This window comes from Lissotriton helveticus, chromosome 11 (genome assembly GCF_964261635.1).
Source record: "Lissotriton helveticus chromosome 11, aLisHel1.1, whole genome shotgun sequence".
NCBI classification, from domain to species: Eukaryota; Metazoa; Chordata; class Amphibia; order Caudata; family Salamandridae; genus Lissotriton; species Lissotriton helveticus.
The window spans coordinates 40,288,574-40,310,329 of NC_136072.1; the positions used below are offsets into that span (position 1 = coordinate 40,288,574).

The 21,756-nt window shown below is 45.0% G+C and overlaps 1 protein-coding gene across 1 annotated transcript in view; it reads right to left on the minus strand.

Moving 5' to 3' along the window:
* Positions 1-21,756, minus strand: part of LOC144790964 (cytochrome P450 2J5-like) — a 466,984-nt gene that overhangs the window by 337,639 nt on the left and 107,589 nt on the right. Inside the window, exon 4 of the mRNA XM_078665581.1 lies at positions 16,775-16,935. Within this exon, the coding sequence (XP_078521707.1) occupies positions 16,775-16,935 (161 nt within the window). The remainder of the gene's footprint in view (positions 1-16,774; positions 16,936-21,756) is intronic.

Here is a 21,756-nt window from a genome sequence, read left to right on the forward strand (position 1 = left end):
TTTCAGTACTTCCAGATCCTTCATTTATTTAAACCATTGAGTAAGTAAGAGTGGTTGATAGAACTTAGTACAAAAAAAGTAATGAAAAATGAATAGCAACATGTTATTGAACAATAATGGACAGAGAAGCGGATTTAATTCTCCAGGCAACAGAGAATATCAAAGAATATCAATTTTACTGGGGAGGAATGGTATCATGCGATTAAACATTTTTTGACTTCTCGACTGCCTTAACATTTCAATGTTCCATTTCTTTAGACCTGGCGAAAAAGTAATTTTAGGGAAAATACACATGATTGAATATGACAAACATATGCAACTGGTCATCTACATAAGTACTCAGAATGTCTGCCTTTACAACACTTTTGGTAAGAGTTTCCTAGAAGTAATCCAACATCAAAGGGTGCAGGTTGATTCAAAGTGGATTATTATTATTAGGTATTGTGAAGAGAGTGCAAACTTAACTATAAAAACTCAAAATGTGTTTATGTTGCTTTGCTATTGCCCTACAATGGCCAAATAATGCAGTTCGAAGTATGGTTGGAGGCATTTATCAACTATACAGCTGAGGAGAAGACTATTGCAAATCAGAAGGCTGCAGGAAATCAATACAAACACAGTCACCATGATCTTTTTACTAATTATTATTAACTATTATTTATTTTTTGATCAGCAAAGCAGATATGTACAACTGCCTACTCACATCTTTTTATTTTTTTTCATTGAGTTTTTCAACATATTTTATGCAAGAAAGGCAGTAAACAACATAATTATTATATGAGAAAAGAAGAAAAGAAAAACACATTAACCTGCAGATATAACAAAAAGAGAAAACAAGAAATAACAAGCCAAAACAATTTCCCATTAGATCCAGCCCGTGACTGGAGCCCAAATCTTAATGCCAGTAGTCCTCTTTTTCCGACCCTTGGTCCTGTATAAAGCCAATTCAAGGTTATACATTGCTAGAAGATGAGCACGCCAAGTAGTAAAAAGTGGAGGATCGGGGATTATCCAATCATGCGTGACACATGCTCGCACTAGTGCCATACAAATAAAAACAAAACTTTTTCTGTACTCAGACCATACATTAGAACGATCATCTGATGTTACACCTAACATAACCAATTCCCCAGTTATAGTTACCGGCGTACCCAATAGAAGTCCCAAAAATTGTTCAATGGAAGCTAATTTTGGACAAGAAAAAAGCATGTGCACGGCATCAGCGGCCACTTTGCCACATCTACTACACGCTGTCCCAACAGTTGTTCCCCATTTAGCTATCTTGCCAGGCATGTAATACAAATCATAAAGAGCCATGTAATGTTGGGTGCGCATTCTCCCAGTCAGCAGAACCCTATTTGCTAAACTTATTGATTCCTCCATATTAACTGTATTAATATCCAACTTTGTTGCCCATCTGTTTTGATGGTACTCTAAATCATCAGGAAGTGATGTAATCAGTAATACATAGAATTGGCCTAGTGGTGTTTTTCTGAACATGCTCTCAATAAGTGGGATTCTCCTCAATTAGGATTCTCCCTGGGGTCCCAAAGAATGCATAAAGCTACTAACCTGTAAGAATTTAAAGAAGTCACGTTTTGGCAGCCCATATTTGTTTTGGAGCTCAGAAAAAGGAACCAAGTGTCCGTCTTGCAGTAAATCATCCATATACTGAATTCCATGAAAGCGCCTTCTGTTTATAACAGAGTCTCGAAATATTGATGGAAGAATATCTGGTGCTGCCAAAGGTGTATAAACAATATTAGAACATTGGAATGTTGGGAGCTCCATTGCAGACAATGGAGTGCTCCCTGCTTCTAAGGGCCGGTAAAGGCCCGCAGAGCAACATTCCAATGTTCTACAAAGGCTTCTCGAAGTTCGAGGGGATTTATTTCCCCTCGAGCTTCGAGAACCCTTTGTTTAATTTGTTAGAACATTCTGCCCTCTAGTGGCAGAATGTTCTAATAGCCTTATAGCCCTTCGTAGCAGGGCTATAAGGCTATTAAAGTCCCGCTGTTTCGTTAAAGTCCCTCGCCTTCGGCTCGGGCCTTTAACGATTCAGTGGGCCTTTAATAGCCGGTATTGCCTGCTACGGCGGGCTATAAGGCTATAATCTTTGACACACCCAGCTGGCGTTTAATAAATCTCCATACGATATAGACTGACTTCAAAATCTTAAATTTAGTTTTTTTTAAATAACTGGGATCAATAATTTTCACTAAGCAGCCCCTACATCCCTCCCCAAGTCCAAATTCATAAATAGAAAGAGAGTGGCATGGCAGAATACGAGCCCTATTACCAATCACCAATGGGCTGATAAACTGCAAGACAGACGCTAAATAATAAAATGAAACGTGCGGTATACCCCAACCACCCTGATCTTTCGGTAATATCATCTTTTTATATGCCCGTCTTTGATGCCTATAACTCCACAAAAATCTTGCTGACATCCTTTCTAACTGCTTAAAGCAACTAAGGGGGAACTCAAGCGGTATAGTACGGAACATATAAAGTAGCTTGGGTAGTACCATCATTTTTAAAACATTAGCGCGCCCATAAAAGGATAGATGAAGATGGTCTATTCTCTCCAACATTGTATTAGCTTTTTTCAGAACCATATCTACATTTAGATCAGGAATATTAGAAAGAGGCAGTGATATTTTAATACCTAACTAGGTAACTTCTGCCACCGTCTTAATATGCACCGATGGGTCCTGACCAAAATGAAAAATGTGAGTCTTGGAAATATTCAGCTTGTGTCCGGAAAAAGAACCAAACTGAGCTCCTAGTTCCTCTATCGCTGGGACCGCATGAACGATATCCGTAGTTACCACAACAATATCATCCACGTAAGCGAGAGCTCTATAGTCTCCGTGGAAAACTTGAACCGGTTTAATTTTTTCAGAATAATTCAGCTTATTCAGAAACAAATCAATATATAAGGCGAATAGAAGCGGGGAACACGGACACCCTTGCCGTGTTCCACGAAAGATAAGAAAGGGGGCAGATTCCTGTCCAAGCAACCTAATAGAAGCTGTTGGGGAAAGATAAAGAGCCTTCAAGGCCAAGAATATTTTTCGACCAAAACCCTTCTGATGTAGAAGGTCCCACAGATATGGCCAGGCGAACCTGTTGAATGCCTTTTTGGCATCCAACAGGGTAACACCCATTGTGGTCTCAGTTGCCAGTGCCCAATACACAAGAGCAATAAGACGGCATACATGAACTGTGGTATCACGGTTCGGGATAAAACCGTGTTGAAATTGGAACACAATAGATGGAATTATACCAGATATCGGTGAAGCTAAAAATTTTGAATAAATCTTGCTATCAGCATTAACTAATGATATGGGCCGATAAGAGGCAGGCAACAAAGGTGGTTTGTCTTTCTTCAAGAAAGCTATTATCATCGAATGCCGTCAAGATACCGGGGCCTTACCCTTCTGTGCTTCCAAATAGGCTAGCATCATATCTTCCTTTAAATAAGTGCCGAAACATCCTAAAGAACTCCAGTGGGATACCATCTGGACCTACTGCCTTGCCTAAAGCAAGTGAAAGAATAGCAGCTTCAATTTCTTCCCATGTAATATCTCTCTCTAGGTCTGCAACCTGTTCTAAATTTAAAATAGATATTCCACTGCTAGCACTGAAATCCAGAAATGAATCGGAGGTATAGCCAATTATGTCTTCCTTATAACGTTTGCTGTAGTATTGACGGAAGACTTCCCAAACTTCATCAGCTTTTTCATGAATTTGCCCTGTCTCATCCTGAATACTATTAACACAGTCGACACAGGAGTTTCATCTCTTCAAAAAACTGCTTAAAACGCATCTGTTTAGCCAGTCTACCTAACTTTCCTTTCATCTGCTCCAATTCACCCGCGCCAGGACACTCTTGAGTAGTTGCGCGCGTTAGAAAAGTACTATATCATATCATATATCATAGTTAGCTACCTCTCTTTGTCGGATCGTTTTGGCTAAAATTTTACCAGTATTTTCTCCCACCTCGTAAACTTGCGAGCGATGAACTGCTATTTGTGCAGCTAGTTTACTAGCAAAAGTTTCATAAAGCCTCGACTTTTGAACAGCCAGCTCCATCGAAATTTGTTCTATATTTTGACCTAAGGTAACGGCTGTCATTAGTTTGGATTCAAATTCCTGCAGTTACTTGAGTTCAGCTGCCAATATCTCCCGAGTTTTCCGCTGTTTATTAATTGAATAAGACGTCTCTCCCCGTACCCCCGATTTAAAACCGTCCCAGACTACACCTGCGGGTGCGGATCCTCGATTAAAATTAAAGAAATCAGGAATCCACCTCCCCATATGTTCCATATATGGTGGATCAGCTAGTAATTTCCGCTCAAATATCCAGGTCCGATTGGGAGGGCTAAAATTTACTTTGAATCCTAAGGTGATCGGGTTACGGTCCGATATTGTTTTGGGAAGAACATCATAACTAGGATCCTTAACATAGCCAGTAGTGATAAAAAAATTATCTAAACGAGCAAATTTCTGATGCGGCGCAGAAAAAAAGGTATAGCTGGGAGAGCCTGAACGTTTGGCATAGCCTACATCTACTAAACCCAACTCTTTGATTAGCCCTCTCATAGCTTTGTAAACTTTCTTTTTCCTACCTTGATACAAAGAGTCACTAGTTATGTCATACTTTTTATCCGGGAAACCCTTTTTGGGTAGCTGTTGCGCCTTACAAGTTAAAAAAATAAATAAATAAATAAATAAATATCCAAATGCAAATTAAAATCTCCACATAGTATTAAAGGGGAGGGCCATCCAGCAAGCTCAATGCTGAGGTGATTCAACATCTCAGGGTCATCTAAATTAGGACCGTAAACAGCACAAATAGTCCAGGAAGAACCTTCAAAAGACATCTCACCGATCACCCTGCGACCATACGAGTCAACTTTTAGCGGTTTACAGGTCCCCCTACCCCGTCTTTTCATAATTGCAACACCTCTTGTAGTTGTTCCTTGTCGCGTGCACCCCACAACTTCAATCAATCAATCAATCAATGACATTTATAGAGCGCACTACATACCCGTAGGGTCTCAAGGCGCTGGGGGAGGGGGGGTGCCGCTACTGCTCGAACAGCCAGGTCTTCAGCTTCTTCCTGAAGGAGAGATGGTCTTGGGTCAGGCGCAGGTCGGTCGGGAGGGAGTTCCAGGTCTTGGCGGCCAGGTAGGAGAAGGACCTTCCTCCTGTAGTCGCTCTTCGGATGCGGGGGACGGCGGCGAGGGCGTGGTTGGCTGATCGGAGGTGGCGTTTGGGAGCGTAGAAGTTGATTCGGCTGTTGAGGTAGCTTGGGCCTTGGTCGTGTAGGGCTTTGTGTGCGTGGGTGAGGAGGCGGAAGGTGATTCTTTTGTTGACGGGGAGCCAGTGAAGGTCTCTCAGATGTCCGGAGATGTGGCTGGTTCGTGGGATGTCGAGGATGAGTCTGGCTGAGGCGTTCTGGATCCGCTGGAGTCTCTTCTGGAGCTTGGCGGTGGTACCGGCGTAGAGGGCGTTGCCGTAGTCCAGTCGGCTAGTGACGAGGGCCTGGGTGACGGTCTTCCTGGTCTCGGTGGGGATCCACCAGAAGATCTTCCGTAGCATGCGTAGGATGTTGAAGCACGCCGAGGAGACGTTGTTGACTTGCCTGGTCATGGAGAGGGAGGAGTCCAGGATGAAGCCCAGGTTGCGTGCATGGTCTGTCGGTTTGGGTGCGGTGCCCAGGGCGGGGGGCCACCAGGAGTCGTCCCAGGCGGAGGGTGAAGAGCCCAGGATGAGGACCTCCGTCTTGTCCGAGTTCAGTTTCAGGCGGCTGGTCGTCATCCACTCGGCTACCTCTTTCATCCCTTCGTGCAGGTTGGCTCTGGCGGCGGCGGGGTCGTTGGTCAGGGAGAGGATCAGCTGGGTGTCGTCGGCGTAGGAGATTATGCTGAGGTTGTGTTGGCGTGCGATGGCCGTGAGGGGGCTCATGTAGACGTTGAAGAGGGTGGGGCTCAGTGAGGATCCTTGGGGGACGCCGCAGATGACTTCGGTGGCCTCTGACTTGTACGGTGGTAGGCGGACTCTCTGTGTTCTTCCGTCGAGGAAGGAGATGATCCATTCCAGCGCCTTGTCCTGGATTCCGACGTTGCTGAGGCGCTGTACTAGGGTGCGGTGGCAGACAGTGTCGAATGCCGCGGAGAGGTCTAGGAGGATGAGGGCCACTGTTTCTCCGTTGTCCATCAGGGCTCGGATGTCATCGGTGGCGGCTATGAGGGCGGTCTCGGTGCTGTGATTGGCTCGGAAGCCGGACTGTGAGGGGTCGAGGGATCCATTCGTCTCGAGGAAGGCGGCCATCTGCTTGTTGACGGTCTTCTCGATGACTTTGGCTGGAAACGGTAGGAGCGAGATGGGGCGGTAATTCTTGAGTTCGGTGGGGTCCGCTGTGGGTTTCTTGAGTAGAGCGCTGAGTTCGGCGTGCTTCCAGCTCTCAGGGAAGGCGGCGGTGTCGAAGGATGTGTTGATGATGTCTCGCAGGTGAGGTGCGATGACAGCGTCGGCCTTGTTGAAGACGTGGTGAGGGCAGGGGTCGGTCGGTGATCCGGAGTGGATGGAGTTCATCGTGCGGATGGTGTCTTCGGTGCTGATCGGGGTCCAGGCGTGGAGGGTGGTGGTGGGGGGTAGTTGTTCAGTCTTGGTGTGCGTTGGTTGGTTGATGAAGCTGTTGTGTATGTCCGCGATCTTGTTGTGGAAGTATGAGGCGAGGGAGTTGCAGAGGTCTTGCGATGGGGTGATGTCGTTGTTTCCTGCGCTGGGGTTGGATAGCTCTTTCACGATGTTGAAGAGTTCTTTGCAGTTGTGTGCGTTGTCCAGCCGGTCCTTGAATGCAGTTTTCTTGGCGGCGCGGATCAGCTGGTGGTGCTTCCGGGTGGCCAGCTTGAAGGTGGTCCTGTTGTCCGGTGTGGGTTCCCTTCTCCAGACTTTCTCGAGGGCTCGGCAGTTCTTCTTGGAGCTCTTGAGTTCGTCGGTGAACCACGGGGCTTTCTTGCTGCCGGGTCTGTTGGGCGGGGTCCTCAGCGGGGCGAGTTCGTCCACGCAGGTGCTGATCCACTTCGTGAAGTTGTCGGCGGCCTGGCTGGGGTTCGCGGAGCTGGCAGGAGGGTGCTGGCTCAGGGAGGTGGCGAGCTGGTCTGCTGTGATCTTGTTCCAGCTTCTGCGGGCGGCCTGTTGCTGGTGGTGGTGGGTCTTCGTTCTCTTGAAGGTGAAGTGGACGCAGCTGTGGTCCGTCCATTGCAGCTCTGTGGCGTGGCTGAAGTCGATGTCTGTGCTGGAGGAGAAGACTGCGTCGAGTGTGTGTCCGGCGAGGTGGGTGGGGGTGGACACCAGCTGCTTGAGTCCAAGATTGGCGAGGTTGTCGAGCAGGGTGCTGGTGTTGCGGTCGTTGTTGTTCTCCAGGTGGAAGTTAAGGTCCTCCAGGAGGATGTAGTCAGCGGAGGGTAGGGCATGCGGGCTGACGAAGTCGGCGATGTCCTCGCTGAATTGTGTGCGTGGTCCCGGGGGTCGGTAGATCAGGGTGCCTCTGAGGGTGGTGTTTGGGTCGGTGTGGATCTGGAAGTGCAGGTGTTCCGCAGTGGTCAGGGAGTTGTCCATACCTAAATCTCTCAACCAGTGCCTATTGTTCCAGGATAGATGTGTTTCTTGTAAACACAATACATCCAGCTTCATAGAGTAGAGGATTTGGGCCGCTATCCCTCTTTTCTTTTTGTCATTCAACCCACAAATGTTCCATGAACAAATCCTTAATTTAACCATTATCAACCACCAGATAATTTCCGAGGGCTGACAAAAAATAAGTATTACATTTTCTTGGCTCATTTCTAGTTAAGACACATATATCAGCATATGCAGTGAGAAGACCATTACATTTACCTAACAGATTCCAATTTTTCCTTACATAAAAAAACGACTTTGCTCTTTCTTGCCCCCCTCAACCAACCCTCACCCACCCCAACACCCACCCAAAAGAGGCAAAGGGACTGAATAGTCCCTTAAGGTGATGGAAAAAGAGGCAGGATGCATCTCGCTGGTCGCACCTGTCTCTTGACGATGAACAAACAAAGACAACACACAGTGTATATACACAGAGCGAAAAACATCCCAAAACAGCTCAACAGGTAAAGGATCTATAAAAATATTATGTTACCCTACATAGAGGCCAAGAACTCCTTGGCACTAATCTCTGACATCAAAAAGTGTGTTTTCTCTTTGTATATACTCTTAAATTTTGAGGGATTAAGAAGATATGCCTGTGCACGTTTGGCCTGGAATAAAGGTATAAGCTGACGAAGCTGCCATCTCTGCTGCACTGTTGCCTGACAATAGTCAGGACGAACCAAGAATTCAACCCCCTTCCCCTTTCTCTTACGATCAGGCCTAGCCAAATCATACAGAGCTTCACATGACAAAAAATTCTTTAGAGAGATGAGTATTGCTCCAGGCTTAGCAGTTGTAGTCTCTCTACCATTCTTCCGCCGAAAATGAAATCGACGAGCCCTTTGAAGTTCAGTTTCCCACTGCCACTGGGTCAGCTCAGGGAAGGCTTCAGTAAACAGTCCTATGATGAATTGATGAATGTTACTGCCTTCTCTTCCTTCCGGAACGCCTAAAACGCGGAGAATATTTCTCCTTGATCTGTTCTCCAAATCAATTAATTTCCAGTTAATATCTTCACGCAATGCCACCAGTGATGAGATATCAGTTTTATGCTGCACCATTTCATCCTCTATTGCTGATATTCTACCTTCTGCCTCCCCTACTCTGGAAGCCACTTCGTTACAAGCCTTGACAACATGACAGACCGTATTCTTCAGCTAACGGACCGCCCCTTGCGTATGCAGGTTTTCAGCATTCGTCTCCTCCCGATGCTGCAACATTGCTTGATAGATAGTGGTTAGGGTGACTTCGGGCTCCTTGTATCCTTCATCATCACCCCTGGCCCTATTAGATTCAACCGGAGGTACACCAGGGTGGCCCAGTATTGGGGATCCTTCATTCTCCACTACATTACTGGACAGTAGGTTAGGTCCATCGCTAGGTTCAGTCATTTTTCGAACAGTGTTCTGCTCATCACCCCATTCTTCCCTTCTTAATGGTGTGGGATCATCATCCTCTAATGGCACTGAGCTCGTCAGACTTCTATGATCCTGCCAATCCCCCTCCAGACTCTCGGACTCAAGGGCTTTAGACAAATCAGACATAGAATAAAAATTACAAGCAGAGTCAATGGAGTTTACATCATCCCCATGGTCAGTTGATTCATTTGATCCAGCTCTTACCCCTCCCTTTGTAACCTTTGCAGCCATGGTTGAGCCCTCTCTGCCTTCATGGGGTTTATCTGGGTTGCCCAATTTTGTTGATGAATCAACAGCTGGTTTTAATCCCATGATCTGGTGTGGTATAGCTCCCACCTGTATAGCATTTATACTAGAATCCATGGTGATAGTGCTTGTAACGGTTCTGAATGGTCCGGTAGGTGCAACATAAGTGTCTAGATCCTTTGCAGGGGCCATATGCCTACATATTTCCGCCTCAGAGCGTAGAGGGGGTGGGGGGGTACAGCATAGTCTAATTGCTTAACGATTCCTTTGACCATCCGTAGTCGTAGAGCACACATTCATATTCATATTCATATTTGATAAGGTATCTGCATTTGGCACAGTCACAGGTTGGTTCCTATCTTTAGGCTGGGTTCTGTTTTAAAAAATTCCCGTAATTTTCGCAGTTCTCACTGCATCCTCTGGTTTCCCCATAGAAGACACAGAAAGGGATGGTGACCCCTGTATATTTGCTGCAGACGAGGTATCAGACAAAGTATCATCTCCACCGGCGCTATCGATAGCATAATTAACCCCGCTGCCAGTACCAGGACCAGAACCATTCCCACTCGTCTCCACACTGACCAATATACCTCCTGCGGCAGTCGCCGCCCGTGTCTTGGGACCTTTAACCACGGTAGAGGCACTAGCGTTCTTGGGCGCCATGCGTGCTGAATGTGTCTTCCCTCTGGTCCCTCCAGACCAGTCCGGAGTTTTGGAATGGCCCTTTATGGCTGCTTTTGGTAAGCTCATTTCTGCAGAATGAGATCGGGGGGGAAGCCGCTGCCGTCTGCTGCCCGCAGTTGAAAGGCGTTCCGAACCAGAGCGCAAAGAACGCCAACGGCAAAGATGCAGGCGGCGGTGTAACCGAACCCAATCGATCAGCATTGCCGAGCGTCATTAAACGTAAGAACAGATGCCGGTAATCCCTTTAATCTCGCACAAAGACGCCGTCAGGTAAGGGCAGGCGCGTTGCTCAGCGAGAAGCACTCAGAGCCTCCCACTCGGACACGCCAGCATCCGCCATCTTGCCCCGTCAAAATGCTCTTTCAATGTTACTCACATCTTAAATTATCTGGGAATGTATTTGTTGCTTTAAAGTATGCAATCCATTGGAGAGATATAATGAAAGAACAATAGTATCTTACTGTTATGTATTGCCTTGTGTCCACTTAGGGACACCGTAGTATGTTTCTCCTGTTTTCCCGGCGAGGACACCGTAGTGCTCTGCATCACCAGCTGTCACCCTGCTTTGACAGTTACAGCTGGTGACGTGAGGCAGCTTGTACAGCTTACGCTCCGGTCCCGGAGCCTGTGTTGGTAAACAATAAAGTACTTGCGCAAACCGTTATCTTCACATGCGTGGTTCTTAATAATGGCGACCAGGGCCAACACCGGAACCCACAATAAATGAAAACATACTTGAAGAAAAATTATTCCATAAAAGGTGCAGAAGAAATATACTTGAAGAGAAGAGTTGATATAAACTGGAATGAAATACTGAAACTTCTTGGCAAGAAACTAAAAACTACGGACCAACCATCAGTCAAGTAAGAAACTTTAAAGAAATGCAAATTAAACGAGATTAAAGAGAATGAAAGAGTATTCAAAATTAAGGGGTAAAACTTAAAAGGAAATAGAAGGAAAAACAAAAGGAAAATGGACGAGTGATAAGGGGAAAAACGAGGTGAAAGATATAACAGGCGTGAAAAGGAAAGAAGAAAAATACGCATAGAAATCACCTCAGGAAGAAGTGACAGTTTAACGACAAACCCCAACTGCCAGCTGATCACCACGAACCAAGAAAGGAATGCACATCGTGACGCGCTACGCCAGTAAGTCGGCCATTTTGAAGAGACTAAAGTATGCAGACTAGTTAAACAAAGAGGAATCTGTGACGCTACGCGCATAACGTGCTGCCATTTTGACGAAAACTAAACAATTTCAGACACCAGAGAAACGCGCGTTTACGGAGACATAGCAGGAAAACAAAACACAAGAGCATCACGCTGGTAAGCAGATTTAAAAAAAAAAAAGTGCTTACACATGCATACTAGGTTGTGTATCAATAGTAAATAAAAATAATTAATAAAAGAGACATACGAGCGGAGACACGTGCAGACAAAGAAACAGAACGCAAAGTAAACCCTCAGAAGGAAAAAAAAACAGTTTAACAACCTCTCACAAAACACTATAAACATATAATAAAAACGCTTTCAACCAATTTAATGCACATGATTATCCACAAGAAAAAAATAAATAAAAGAAGATGGCATCAGGTTACTTGTGGAACTTATCTCCTCCACAGCCATTTCTACCGGGAAAAGAAGAGCCTGTATGAAAATGGGAAGAGTGGAGGGAGTACTTCGAAAACTATATTTCACAGTTTGAGGACGACGACGAATTTAACTCAAAGAAAAAATACAAACTTTTGTTGCATTGCCTTGGTGCTGGAGGAATAAAAGTTTACAACAACATCAATAAGAAAACAAGAGGAGAAAGTGAGAATGACTTATACAAAAATGCTATAGATGATCTTAATACGTATTACAAGCCCAATGTATGCGTGGGAGTGGACAGATATAAGTTCTTCCACAGAAAACAGGGAAAAGAAGAATCGGTAGATGACTATGTGTCAGCACTCAAAAACTTAGCATTGAACTGTAGATTTTGCGACTTACATGACGGGCTCATCAGGGACCAAATTGTAATGCAAGGTTCTAATGCAAATATACAAGACAATTTATGGGCTAAAGGAGAGTACCGGCTTCAAAATATAATAGACATTGCTAGAAAGGCAGAATTAACTGGCCGTTGCGCAAAAGCAGTAATTGCAGAATGCAGCGTGAAGAAGGAGAGTGCGACAGTTAACAGAGTAATGCTAGATAAACGAACATCAAAACAAGCTTGGGGCAACAGAACGTCCAAACCAGTTTACAGCAAACAAAGAGACAGTGATAAGAGACTTTGCTATAGATGTGGCGACATATCACACTGGGCGTATGACAAGAAATGCCCCGCAAGAGGAGTGAAATGTCCATACTGCGGAGTAGTAGGACATTTCCAAAAAGCATGCAGAAGAAGGAACACACGTTCCGTCAAATATGTCAACGATGAAGGGGACTACCTACAAAACACTTCAGATGAAGAGGATGATAGCTTGTATGTCCTCAGTATAGAAGAAGAACAGGTGAACGAGGTCAGCACTAACAAAACAAAAAGGAAAAAGAAGCCAGTTTGTGAAATGACGATAGGTGGTGTAGGTATCAGCATTGTGGCAGATTCGGGCTCACCCTACACAATCATAAATAAAAAGTATGGGAAGAAAAATTCTCACCACAAATTGAGAGACCACTTAGATAAAGGGGACATAGTAATAAAATCGTTTAATGGTGAATCCATCAACGTTTGTGGAGTAAGAAGGTTTAAATTCAACTTCAAAGGTAGAGAACCAGATGGAAAATTGTACGTAGCAGCTGTAGGACCATCCGTGCTGGGATGGATGGATCAGGGCGACTTGGGCATCATCCTAGACCCAAACCAGGAAGACCCTGTCCTAGTAGTACAAGGAATAGATGACTACAGTGGAGCTTTAAAAGGATACAAGCACAGAATCAGGGTTAAACCACAAGCTATACCCGTCGTGCACAAACCAAGGAACGTCCCGTTTGCAGTCAAGGATGAGGTCAAGTCTCAATTGGAAAAACTACTTAAGGAAGGAATCATAGAACAGGTGGAAGCCAGTGAGTGGGTTGCACCTTTAGTCGTAGCCAAACGTCCTAATGGAAAAATCAGGCTATGCGTGGATCTTCGCGACCTGAATAAAAACATAGTTGTAGAACAATTTCCACTTCCAAAAATAGGTGAAATGTTGGCTACTACAAAGGGGGTAAAATGGTTTACAACCATCGACCTGAAATCGGCGTACCACCAGGTACCATTACATCGCAGCAGTAAAAACCTCACTACCTTCATCACACCATTTGGGTGTTTCCAATTTACAAGGGTCCCCTTTGGACTAGCTTCCGCAGCAGCGATGTTTCAAAGACTCATGAGTGATATTTTCAAGGGAGTTTCCAACATCTTGATATTTCAAGACGACATCTTTGTGATGGGAAAAAACAAAGATGAACACAATGGGAAAGTGCAACTGGTATTGGAAATCTTGGAGGCAAAGGGACTCACAGCAGAGTGCAACAAATGCAAATTCGCACAAGATTCTGTGAGTTACCTAGGACACGAAATCAATGGCAATGGGATAAGCCCAAAGAAGGACCTACTTGATGCCATCAAGAACTCACCAGTACCCAAAAATAAAGAGGAAATGAGATCATTGCTAGGGCTGGTGGAATTTTATGCAAAATTCATAAGGAATTTTTCTAGCACAACCTATGATCTTCGGCAATTAATAAAAATGAGAAGCAAATTTGAGTGGGACGAAACCTGCCAACAAGCATTTGAGAAGCTAAAAAAAGAATTGTACAGTGCAATGCCTTTGCAAGGATTTGACCCTTCGCTTAACAATACCATCACCACTGATGCAAGTTTCAAAGGACTTGGGGCAGTGCTAACACAGAAAGACGACAAAGGTGATGATTGTACAATCGCATTTGCATCACGATCCTTGACACCAACAGAGGAAAGATTCTCTGTCATCGAACGGGAGGCGGTAGCGTGCGTATGGGCACTAGAACACTTTAGGAACTTTGTGTGGGGTAAAAAAGTCACTCTTTGCACCGACCATAAACCCCTCACCAAAGTGTTCACTACAAAAGGCCTGTACAATGCATCGCCAAGATTAGCGCGGTTGTCCATGCGCCTTTTCGATTACAACTATGAAGTCCACTATGTTCCAGGTGTTAGAAACATTGTAGCCGATTATCTGAGCAGAATGCTAGTAGAAAAAACGGAAACAGAAGCAACAAATGAAAGCGAAGAATGCTGCATAGCCATCTTAGAAGAATGTCTCCAGGGAATTTCAAAAGAGGAGTGGCTAATTGAACAAGAAAAGGACGCTGACATGCAAAATGTGATCAAAATGCAGAAAGAAGGATGGACCAGCAAAAAGAACATGAGCGAAACTCTGAGACATTTTTACGAAGTAAGGAATGAACTATCGCATGAAAATGGGTTACTATTAAGAGGAGGAAGAGTAATTCCCCCAATCACCATGAGAAAGAGAATTTTGCAGCTATGCCATGAAGGACATTTAGGCATAGTGAAGAGTAAGAAAAGAGTGAAGGAGAACTACTGGTGGCCAGGAGTAAGTATTGATGTAGAAAGGATGGTAAGAGATTGGGGAATGTGCCAACAGTCGGACAAGAGCCAGGTGACCCTCAGACCACCCCTCCATCCCATTAAATGCCCCGCTATGCCTTGGGAAAGAGTGGGGGTAGACATAATGGGACCCATACAAGACCTGGGTGAACAATGGTACATAATTGTAATCATTGATCATTTTACAAAATGGCCTGAACTCAAATTTACTACCAGAGCAGATTCAAAAACTGTGGTGGAATTCTTGGATGGCGTGTTCATACGTGAAGGCCTACTGAAAGTAGTTGTTAGCGACAACGGCCCACAGTTTATATCAGATGCCTTCAAAGCATATGTTTTAAGAAATCAGATACAACACAAAACTACATCTATGTACCACCCGTCAGGTAATGGCGCAGTGGAACGGTTCAATAGGGTTCTCAAGGGTATAATACAGCTAGCGAACAGTAACAGACTAAGGGGCCGATTACGATTGCGGATTTCCCGCATCCACCGGGCCGGTGGAAGCCACCGCCGGCCCAGAGGATGCGGGAAATCCGCCGGGGAGCCTTGCAAGACCCACCGCCATATTAGGATGGCTGGTGGGTCTTACTATCTGTCCGCCGCTTTTCCGCCGCGGGCGGATTCCGCCCACGGCAGAAAAGCATTAACATGGCTGGCGGTGTCTATCAGACACCGCCAGCCATATAAGAATGACTGCGGAAAGATGCCTTTACACGGCGGCATTTCCGCCGTGTAAAGGCATACGGATTTGTGTTTGGGGGCCCGTTGCGGGCCCCCAGGGGTGAAGGGGGGGTGGGGGGGTGCAAATGGGGGGTACCTATGGTACCCCCCTGCATTTGCCTGCACAAAGCGGCAGGCACCGTGAGGTGCCTGCCGCTTTGTGCATGCAAATGCACAACTTACTTTTTTATCATTGCGGCGGGTGCTGCTTCAAGCAGCACCCGCCGCAATGATAAAAATACAGGATGTGACCGCCAGGGTGGCGGTCACATCCTAATTTGCACGGAGGGACCGCCGCTGCCCCTGCGGACGGTCCCTCCTTCTCTATGGTGGCGGACGGACTCAGGTCCGTCCGCCATCATAATCGGCCTCTAAGTTGGAAAAGAGAAATCCTTAAGACCTTGTGGACTTACAGAATCACACCATGTGACTCCACTGGCCATAGTCCATTTGCACTCATAAGAGGAAGGACACCCCTTACCAAGGATAATGTGGGGTGGACATCAGCTGCAAAGAAAGTGCACTGGACGGCAGAGCAAGTCAGGAAAAGAACAGAACAAGTGCAACACAGTGTCAAGACCCGGTATGATGTTAAACACAACTGTAAACCAGTGCAGATATCGGCTGGGGACATGGTAAAGGTGAAGAGGAGCGGCCACATAGGAAAGGGGCAGGACAAATACTCAACGCCCTTACTGTTAATGAGGTGTACTGTAATTCAGCTTTGTTGAGCGATGGTAGGGTGTGGCATTTCTATGCCATTTTTGTGTACAGACCACCAGAAACTCACGAAGACATCACACAAAAGATAGAGGAATTGAGTAGTGAACAGGCGCACACATCCAAACATAACATGGCCCTATCAGACTCATCAGACTGCGAGTCTGACCTCGGACTTGACAACTCTGGAGTCTGGTCACAGAGCGCTACGGAGTCTGCCTCAACCAACAACGCGCCTGCCATTTTCCCAAGTGCTGGCACTTGCAGAGCAGCGAGGTTATTGCCCGCAACCCCTATATGCAATCACCTACCACAGGGTACCACTAGCAGGTGCGGTAGAAGGGTGCCACCCCCTGTGAAGCTCAGTGACTATGTGTGTGACTAAGCTTATGTTTTTCCCCAAACTGTATGGTTGTCATTATGGTTATCATTCCTCCCTCACCACACTCAACGGGGGAGGATGTGTTATGGATTGCCTTGTGTCCCCTTAGGGACACCGTAGTATGTTTCTCCTGTTGTCCCTGCGAGGACACTGTAGTGCTCTGCATCACCAGCTGTCACCCTGCTTTGACAGTTACAGCTGGTGACGTGAGGCAGCTGGTACAGCTTACGCTCCGGTCCCGGAGCCTGTGTTGGTAAATAATAAAGAACTTGTGCAAACCGTTATCTTCACATGCGTGGTACTTAATACTTACCTGTCCCCAGAAGGAGCTCAGAAAAGGTGCCACTGCTTTTGCGGCTTCCATGAGGCGGTTCAGAACATCATCCTCAAAGGAAAAACGATGCCCAAAGACCACAGCAGAGATGACATTGGTTACACAGCTCATGATTAGGTGACAAGGGTTCAAAGGCCTCCCTGAGAATAAAGAAAGCATAAGTCATATTTGAGAATAAGGGCCTGACTTAGAGTTGGGAGATAAAGACACTAATGTCTGAAGGAACTGGTCAATTCACAAATAAATTGTGGACTCTTTTAACTTTAAATGTTATACATGATCCCTGTATTTTTTATTTACAATCAGCCCCCTAACAGTTCACTCACCTTTTGTTTGTGTTTCTTTAGAACATTCCCTACAAAGTTCATTGATGGTCAAATTGAATTCAGTTGGAAATGGTGAACGTGTCTGACTGCTTGGGTGATTTTCATTGTCATGAAATAAACTTCATTTCCACAACTTAAAGCAGTGTCCACCTACCCTTTGGAGAACACAACATTGGTGATCAGGATGACCAAAGCTGTTCAGGTGACAGTGCTGGACTACATTACCTCTGATTTTTATTCTTGACAGTGCTGAGAGGATCCTTTGCAGCTTCATGACATAAGCTGTATCTTTGCATCACTGTGTTTATCGCAGGCATTTTCCCCTGCTGCCCGCATCCCCGCTGCAGATTATGAGCACTTATATTTCTCTTCGCTTGGCTTCAAAATGTATCTCTGGCTCTCTTTCTGTATGTCCTTGCTGATGCCTTCTCCTTTTGAGGCAAATCAGGCCATGAAATGCACTGGCTGAATGAAAATTCATGAACACCACTGAGACACTTACCTCAGTCTATTTTCATCAGAGAAAGCGTTAGGGCCAAACTACCCACAGTAAGGTGTACAACAGGTATTGCACTGACAAGAATATGATAAATGTGATAACTCTGCTATCTAGGACAGTGTTTCCCAAACTGTGGAAATGTTGAGAGTGAGTAAGTGAATGTGACTACAGCGACGTTGGGTTCCATTTTGTATTGCGGATAAATAGCAAATGTACATTGGTAGATCTGCCACACTTGGGTGGTAATCCCCCAAACCTTTTACCTTCACTCCTACCATTTTGTTTAATTCGTCTTTGATGGCTTTAGCAATCTGTGCACTTTACCACTGCTAACCAGTGCTAAAGTGCTTGTGCTCTTTCACTAAAACATGGTACAATAGCTTATGCCTGATTGGCACATTTAATTTACTTGTAGGATCCTAGTAAAGTGGTACTACATGTACCCAGGGTCTATAATTTAAATTATACTAGTGGGCCCTTAGCACTCATTGTGCAACCCACTACACTGCCTTTTAAAACGTGTCTCAGGCCTGCCATTGCAGCCTATGTGCAGTCTTAAACTACTATTTTGACCTGGCAAAATAAAGCTTTCATATAAAAGAATGCTGCTCCGTCGCACACCAAATCCAAGGCGCAATGCCTTCAAACAGAGAAATAGAATCCATTCTGAACCATAGTAATCAATATTTTCTTCCCCTGTCTGCAAAGTTTTTCAAAAGTTTTTTTTTTCAAAGGCAATGTGATTCCAATCTTTAAATGCTCATGAAACGTTCATTTAGGCCTTTTGTCACAGCATGTAGGAATTCACTTTTCCTCTCAGGTAACCATACTGTTGTATCTAATGAATTATGGGCAGAACGTTCTTCATCAGAGGTAACAATGAAATAGAAGAACCCATCAGTAACTGACAATTGTCTCGTCAATGTAAATATCAATTTCAAATTCAACGAATATAAGGTGTATGATACCAAGAATGAATAGCGAACTCTACTGTGAAAAATAACACCCTTACATGCAGGCTTAATTTGAATAAATAAAGTATTTTCTCTTTACTAAAGAATAACCATGATGCTAATCGTTACGATGAGTGCTCCATAACTAAAACACCCCATGAGCCTTGACACTCAGTGAACCAATAAAATGAAAAAACATTGTACATAATCACAAACTAAAGTGTCCATCAAGGGAGTAGCCAGAAGAATAAAATACCCCCCCCCCAGTTGACCCTTATATAGCAATATATGCACGAGTAATATGAGCTATCCCAACCCTTCACATGAAGTGTCATGGGAATATACCCCAGGGAAATTTGCAGAACATTATGCAAAATTATGAATAATCTAGCATGATTTTAAAGGAATTTTGCAAAAAAAGTACATCCCTCATCAGCCAGGCTAACTTGAATCCAGTGGCAAAGTGAGCCCAGGACCCACGTCTGCATCTACCTGGCACTTTTAGGGCGAGAAAGCAAAAGACACAAATGATGGACGGAATGCAGAAAAAATCAAAACATTCACCCCCAGTCAAGAGATTTGGGTTAAATCCATTGTTGTTTTACTCACCATGCCACCCCAGTTTAGACTCAGCAATATGGAAATCAGTCTTCACCAGATGTGGGTTCCATGCTCGCTACTCCACCCGATTCAAGCTAGCCTGGCTGTTGAGGGCTGTTACCCGAAATCGGTCCCAAGATGCTTGATTCTGGTCCAGGGAAGAGCTGGCTTGGCAGTTCAGACTGGACTGTTCCCATGGCTGGGTCTAAATTGGCATGCAAAAAAAGAAAACAAGTTACTTACCTGTAACTGTAGTTCTACAGTATTAGAGGCTTTCATAGATTCACATGCCTGAATCATTCCCCGTCGTCGAGATGGGAGTCTCCGATACATAAAAAAGCAATGCTTAGTTGTATAGCAAACTGAAAAGAGGCCTAGGCCCATTTCCCTTTTGCAACCAATAACCTTCATTATGTAAAAGAGACCAAACTTGTCCTTGGACCAATCAGATCTCCTCACCCTCTAGAACCCCCCTGAGAGAACCATTTGCCCCTCAGATTCTCGCGAACTTGTGCCATAGACACCTTCCGTGCTAAATCCAAGGTGTGTCTCTCAGGGGAGGAGGGTGGCTCACATGTGATTCTATGAAAGCTTCCAATACTGGAGAACTACAGTTACAGGTAAGTAACTTGTTTTCTTACTCCAGTATTGGAGCTTTCATAGATTCACATGCCTGAATCAGAATAGCGAGCAGTAAGTCATAGCACATTTTGTTTTGTCACCTAAGACCATGAACAAGGCAACATATGTCATCTAACAATTGTAGTAGCCATATATAAATACAAATAGAAAGATGTTCATAAATCATATATAATACAGCATATGACAATAGAATGTGCTTATGTCATCAACCAAGGAAGGAGGGATGATAAAGAAGGCTCACCGTTACTGGAAAAGGTTCCTCAGTAAAGCTTGTCCCACTGCCACATCCTTCTCTGCAGGTGCATCAAGGCAGTAATGTCGGGTGAAAGTATGCGTACTCTTCCAGGCAGCAGCCTTGCAGATATCCTGTATAGGTACGCCCGAAAATAAAGCAGTGGAGGTGAACACTGCTCTTGTGGAATGTGCACGAGCTCGTGCATCTAACGGTTTCCCCGCCCCCCTGATGACAGTACTGTATTGCACTTGAAATCCACCTGGCAATTCCCGGCTTCGACAATGGGAACCCCTTCCTGGGGGCACTAAAAGCCACAAATAATTGGGTAGATTTCCTGATTGGCTTTGTTCTTTGTAAGTAAAACTTCAAACATTGTTGAACATCTAAAGAATGGAGAGTTTCCTTTGCAGCTGTCGACGGTTGAGGGAAAAACCTTTTAAGGCTCAACGGCTCATTCAGATGAAAATATGTTGGTACTTTTGGAATGAATTTGGGATTAGTCCTGAGGACAATCTGTCCTCCCTGAACTGTAGGAAAGGTTACGGAATTGTGAGAGCCTGTATTTCCCCCACTCTCCTGGCTGAAATGAGAGCTATTAGAAGGGACACTTTCCAGGATAAGAATTTAAGATCCACCCTGTGAATTGGTTTGAAGGGCTGTTTCATCAACTGGGATAGAACAATGTTCAACTTCCAGAGCGGTGGTGGAGGCCTTATAGTGGGAAAGACTCTAAATAATGCCTTCATGAATTGTTTTATAATTCTCTCCAACCATCGAGATGGACCTAAAGAAGTTCTCCTATATCGAGAAATCGCCGCCAGATGCACCTTAATAGAAGCATGGGCCAAACCAGATTTCGCTAGCATCAGAATATATGGAATGATTTGATGTGCCGCTGAATTCAGAGGATTGAGATTGTTTCCCTGGCACCATAAACAGAATCTCTTCCACTTTATCCTGTACGTTCTATTTGTTCTCTCAGCCCTGGCCTTTGATAGAAATTTCTGCAGAATGCAGGGATATACTAATTTGTGTCATTCGTGGTATTCAGGCCGCTAATCGCTGTGATTTCTGGTATGGATGAAGCACTTGTCCCCGGGACATAGTCAAGAGCACTGGTATTAGCTGTAGACAAATTGGATGATTCTCCACCAGTAGGAGCAACTCTGTGAACCACTATTATCTTGCACGATTCCTTCTTCATCTTCGTGAGCACCCGTGGCAGGAGGGGAATCGGTGGCAAAGCGTAGGCAAAGACGCCTGACCATGCCATCGAAAACACATTCCCCCATGACCCCCTTTGGTGATGCCAGCTTGCAAAGAACCGGCTTTATTTGTTCTGGGCTGTCGCAAACAGATCCACTGTAGGGACTCCCCATTCGCCAAAGACTGTAAGTAACATGTCCTTGTGGAGCTCCCACTCGTGGCAGGTCAATTTCTGTCTGCTGAGAGTGTCCGCTTTGCTGTTCTGATCTCCTTGAAGATGCACCACCTTTAGAGATACTCCATGTTCTACAGCCTATTTCCATATCTTTTGTGCTTCCCGCAATAGGGAGAGTGATCTTGTGCCTCCCTGTATGTTGAGATAGTGCATCGCGGTTGTGTTGTCTGTTCTCACTAAAACAGATCTTCCCTGAATCCTTGGTAGGAAAGCCAGCAGCGCCAAGCCTACTGTTATTAGATCCAAAAAGTTGATGTGAAGTTGT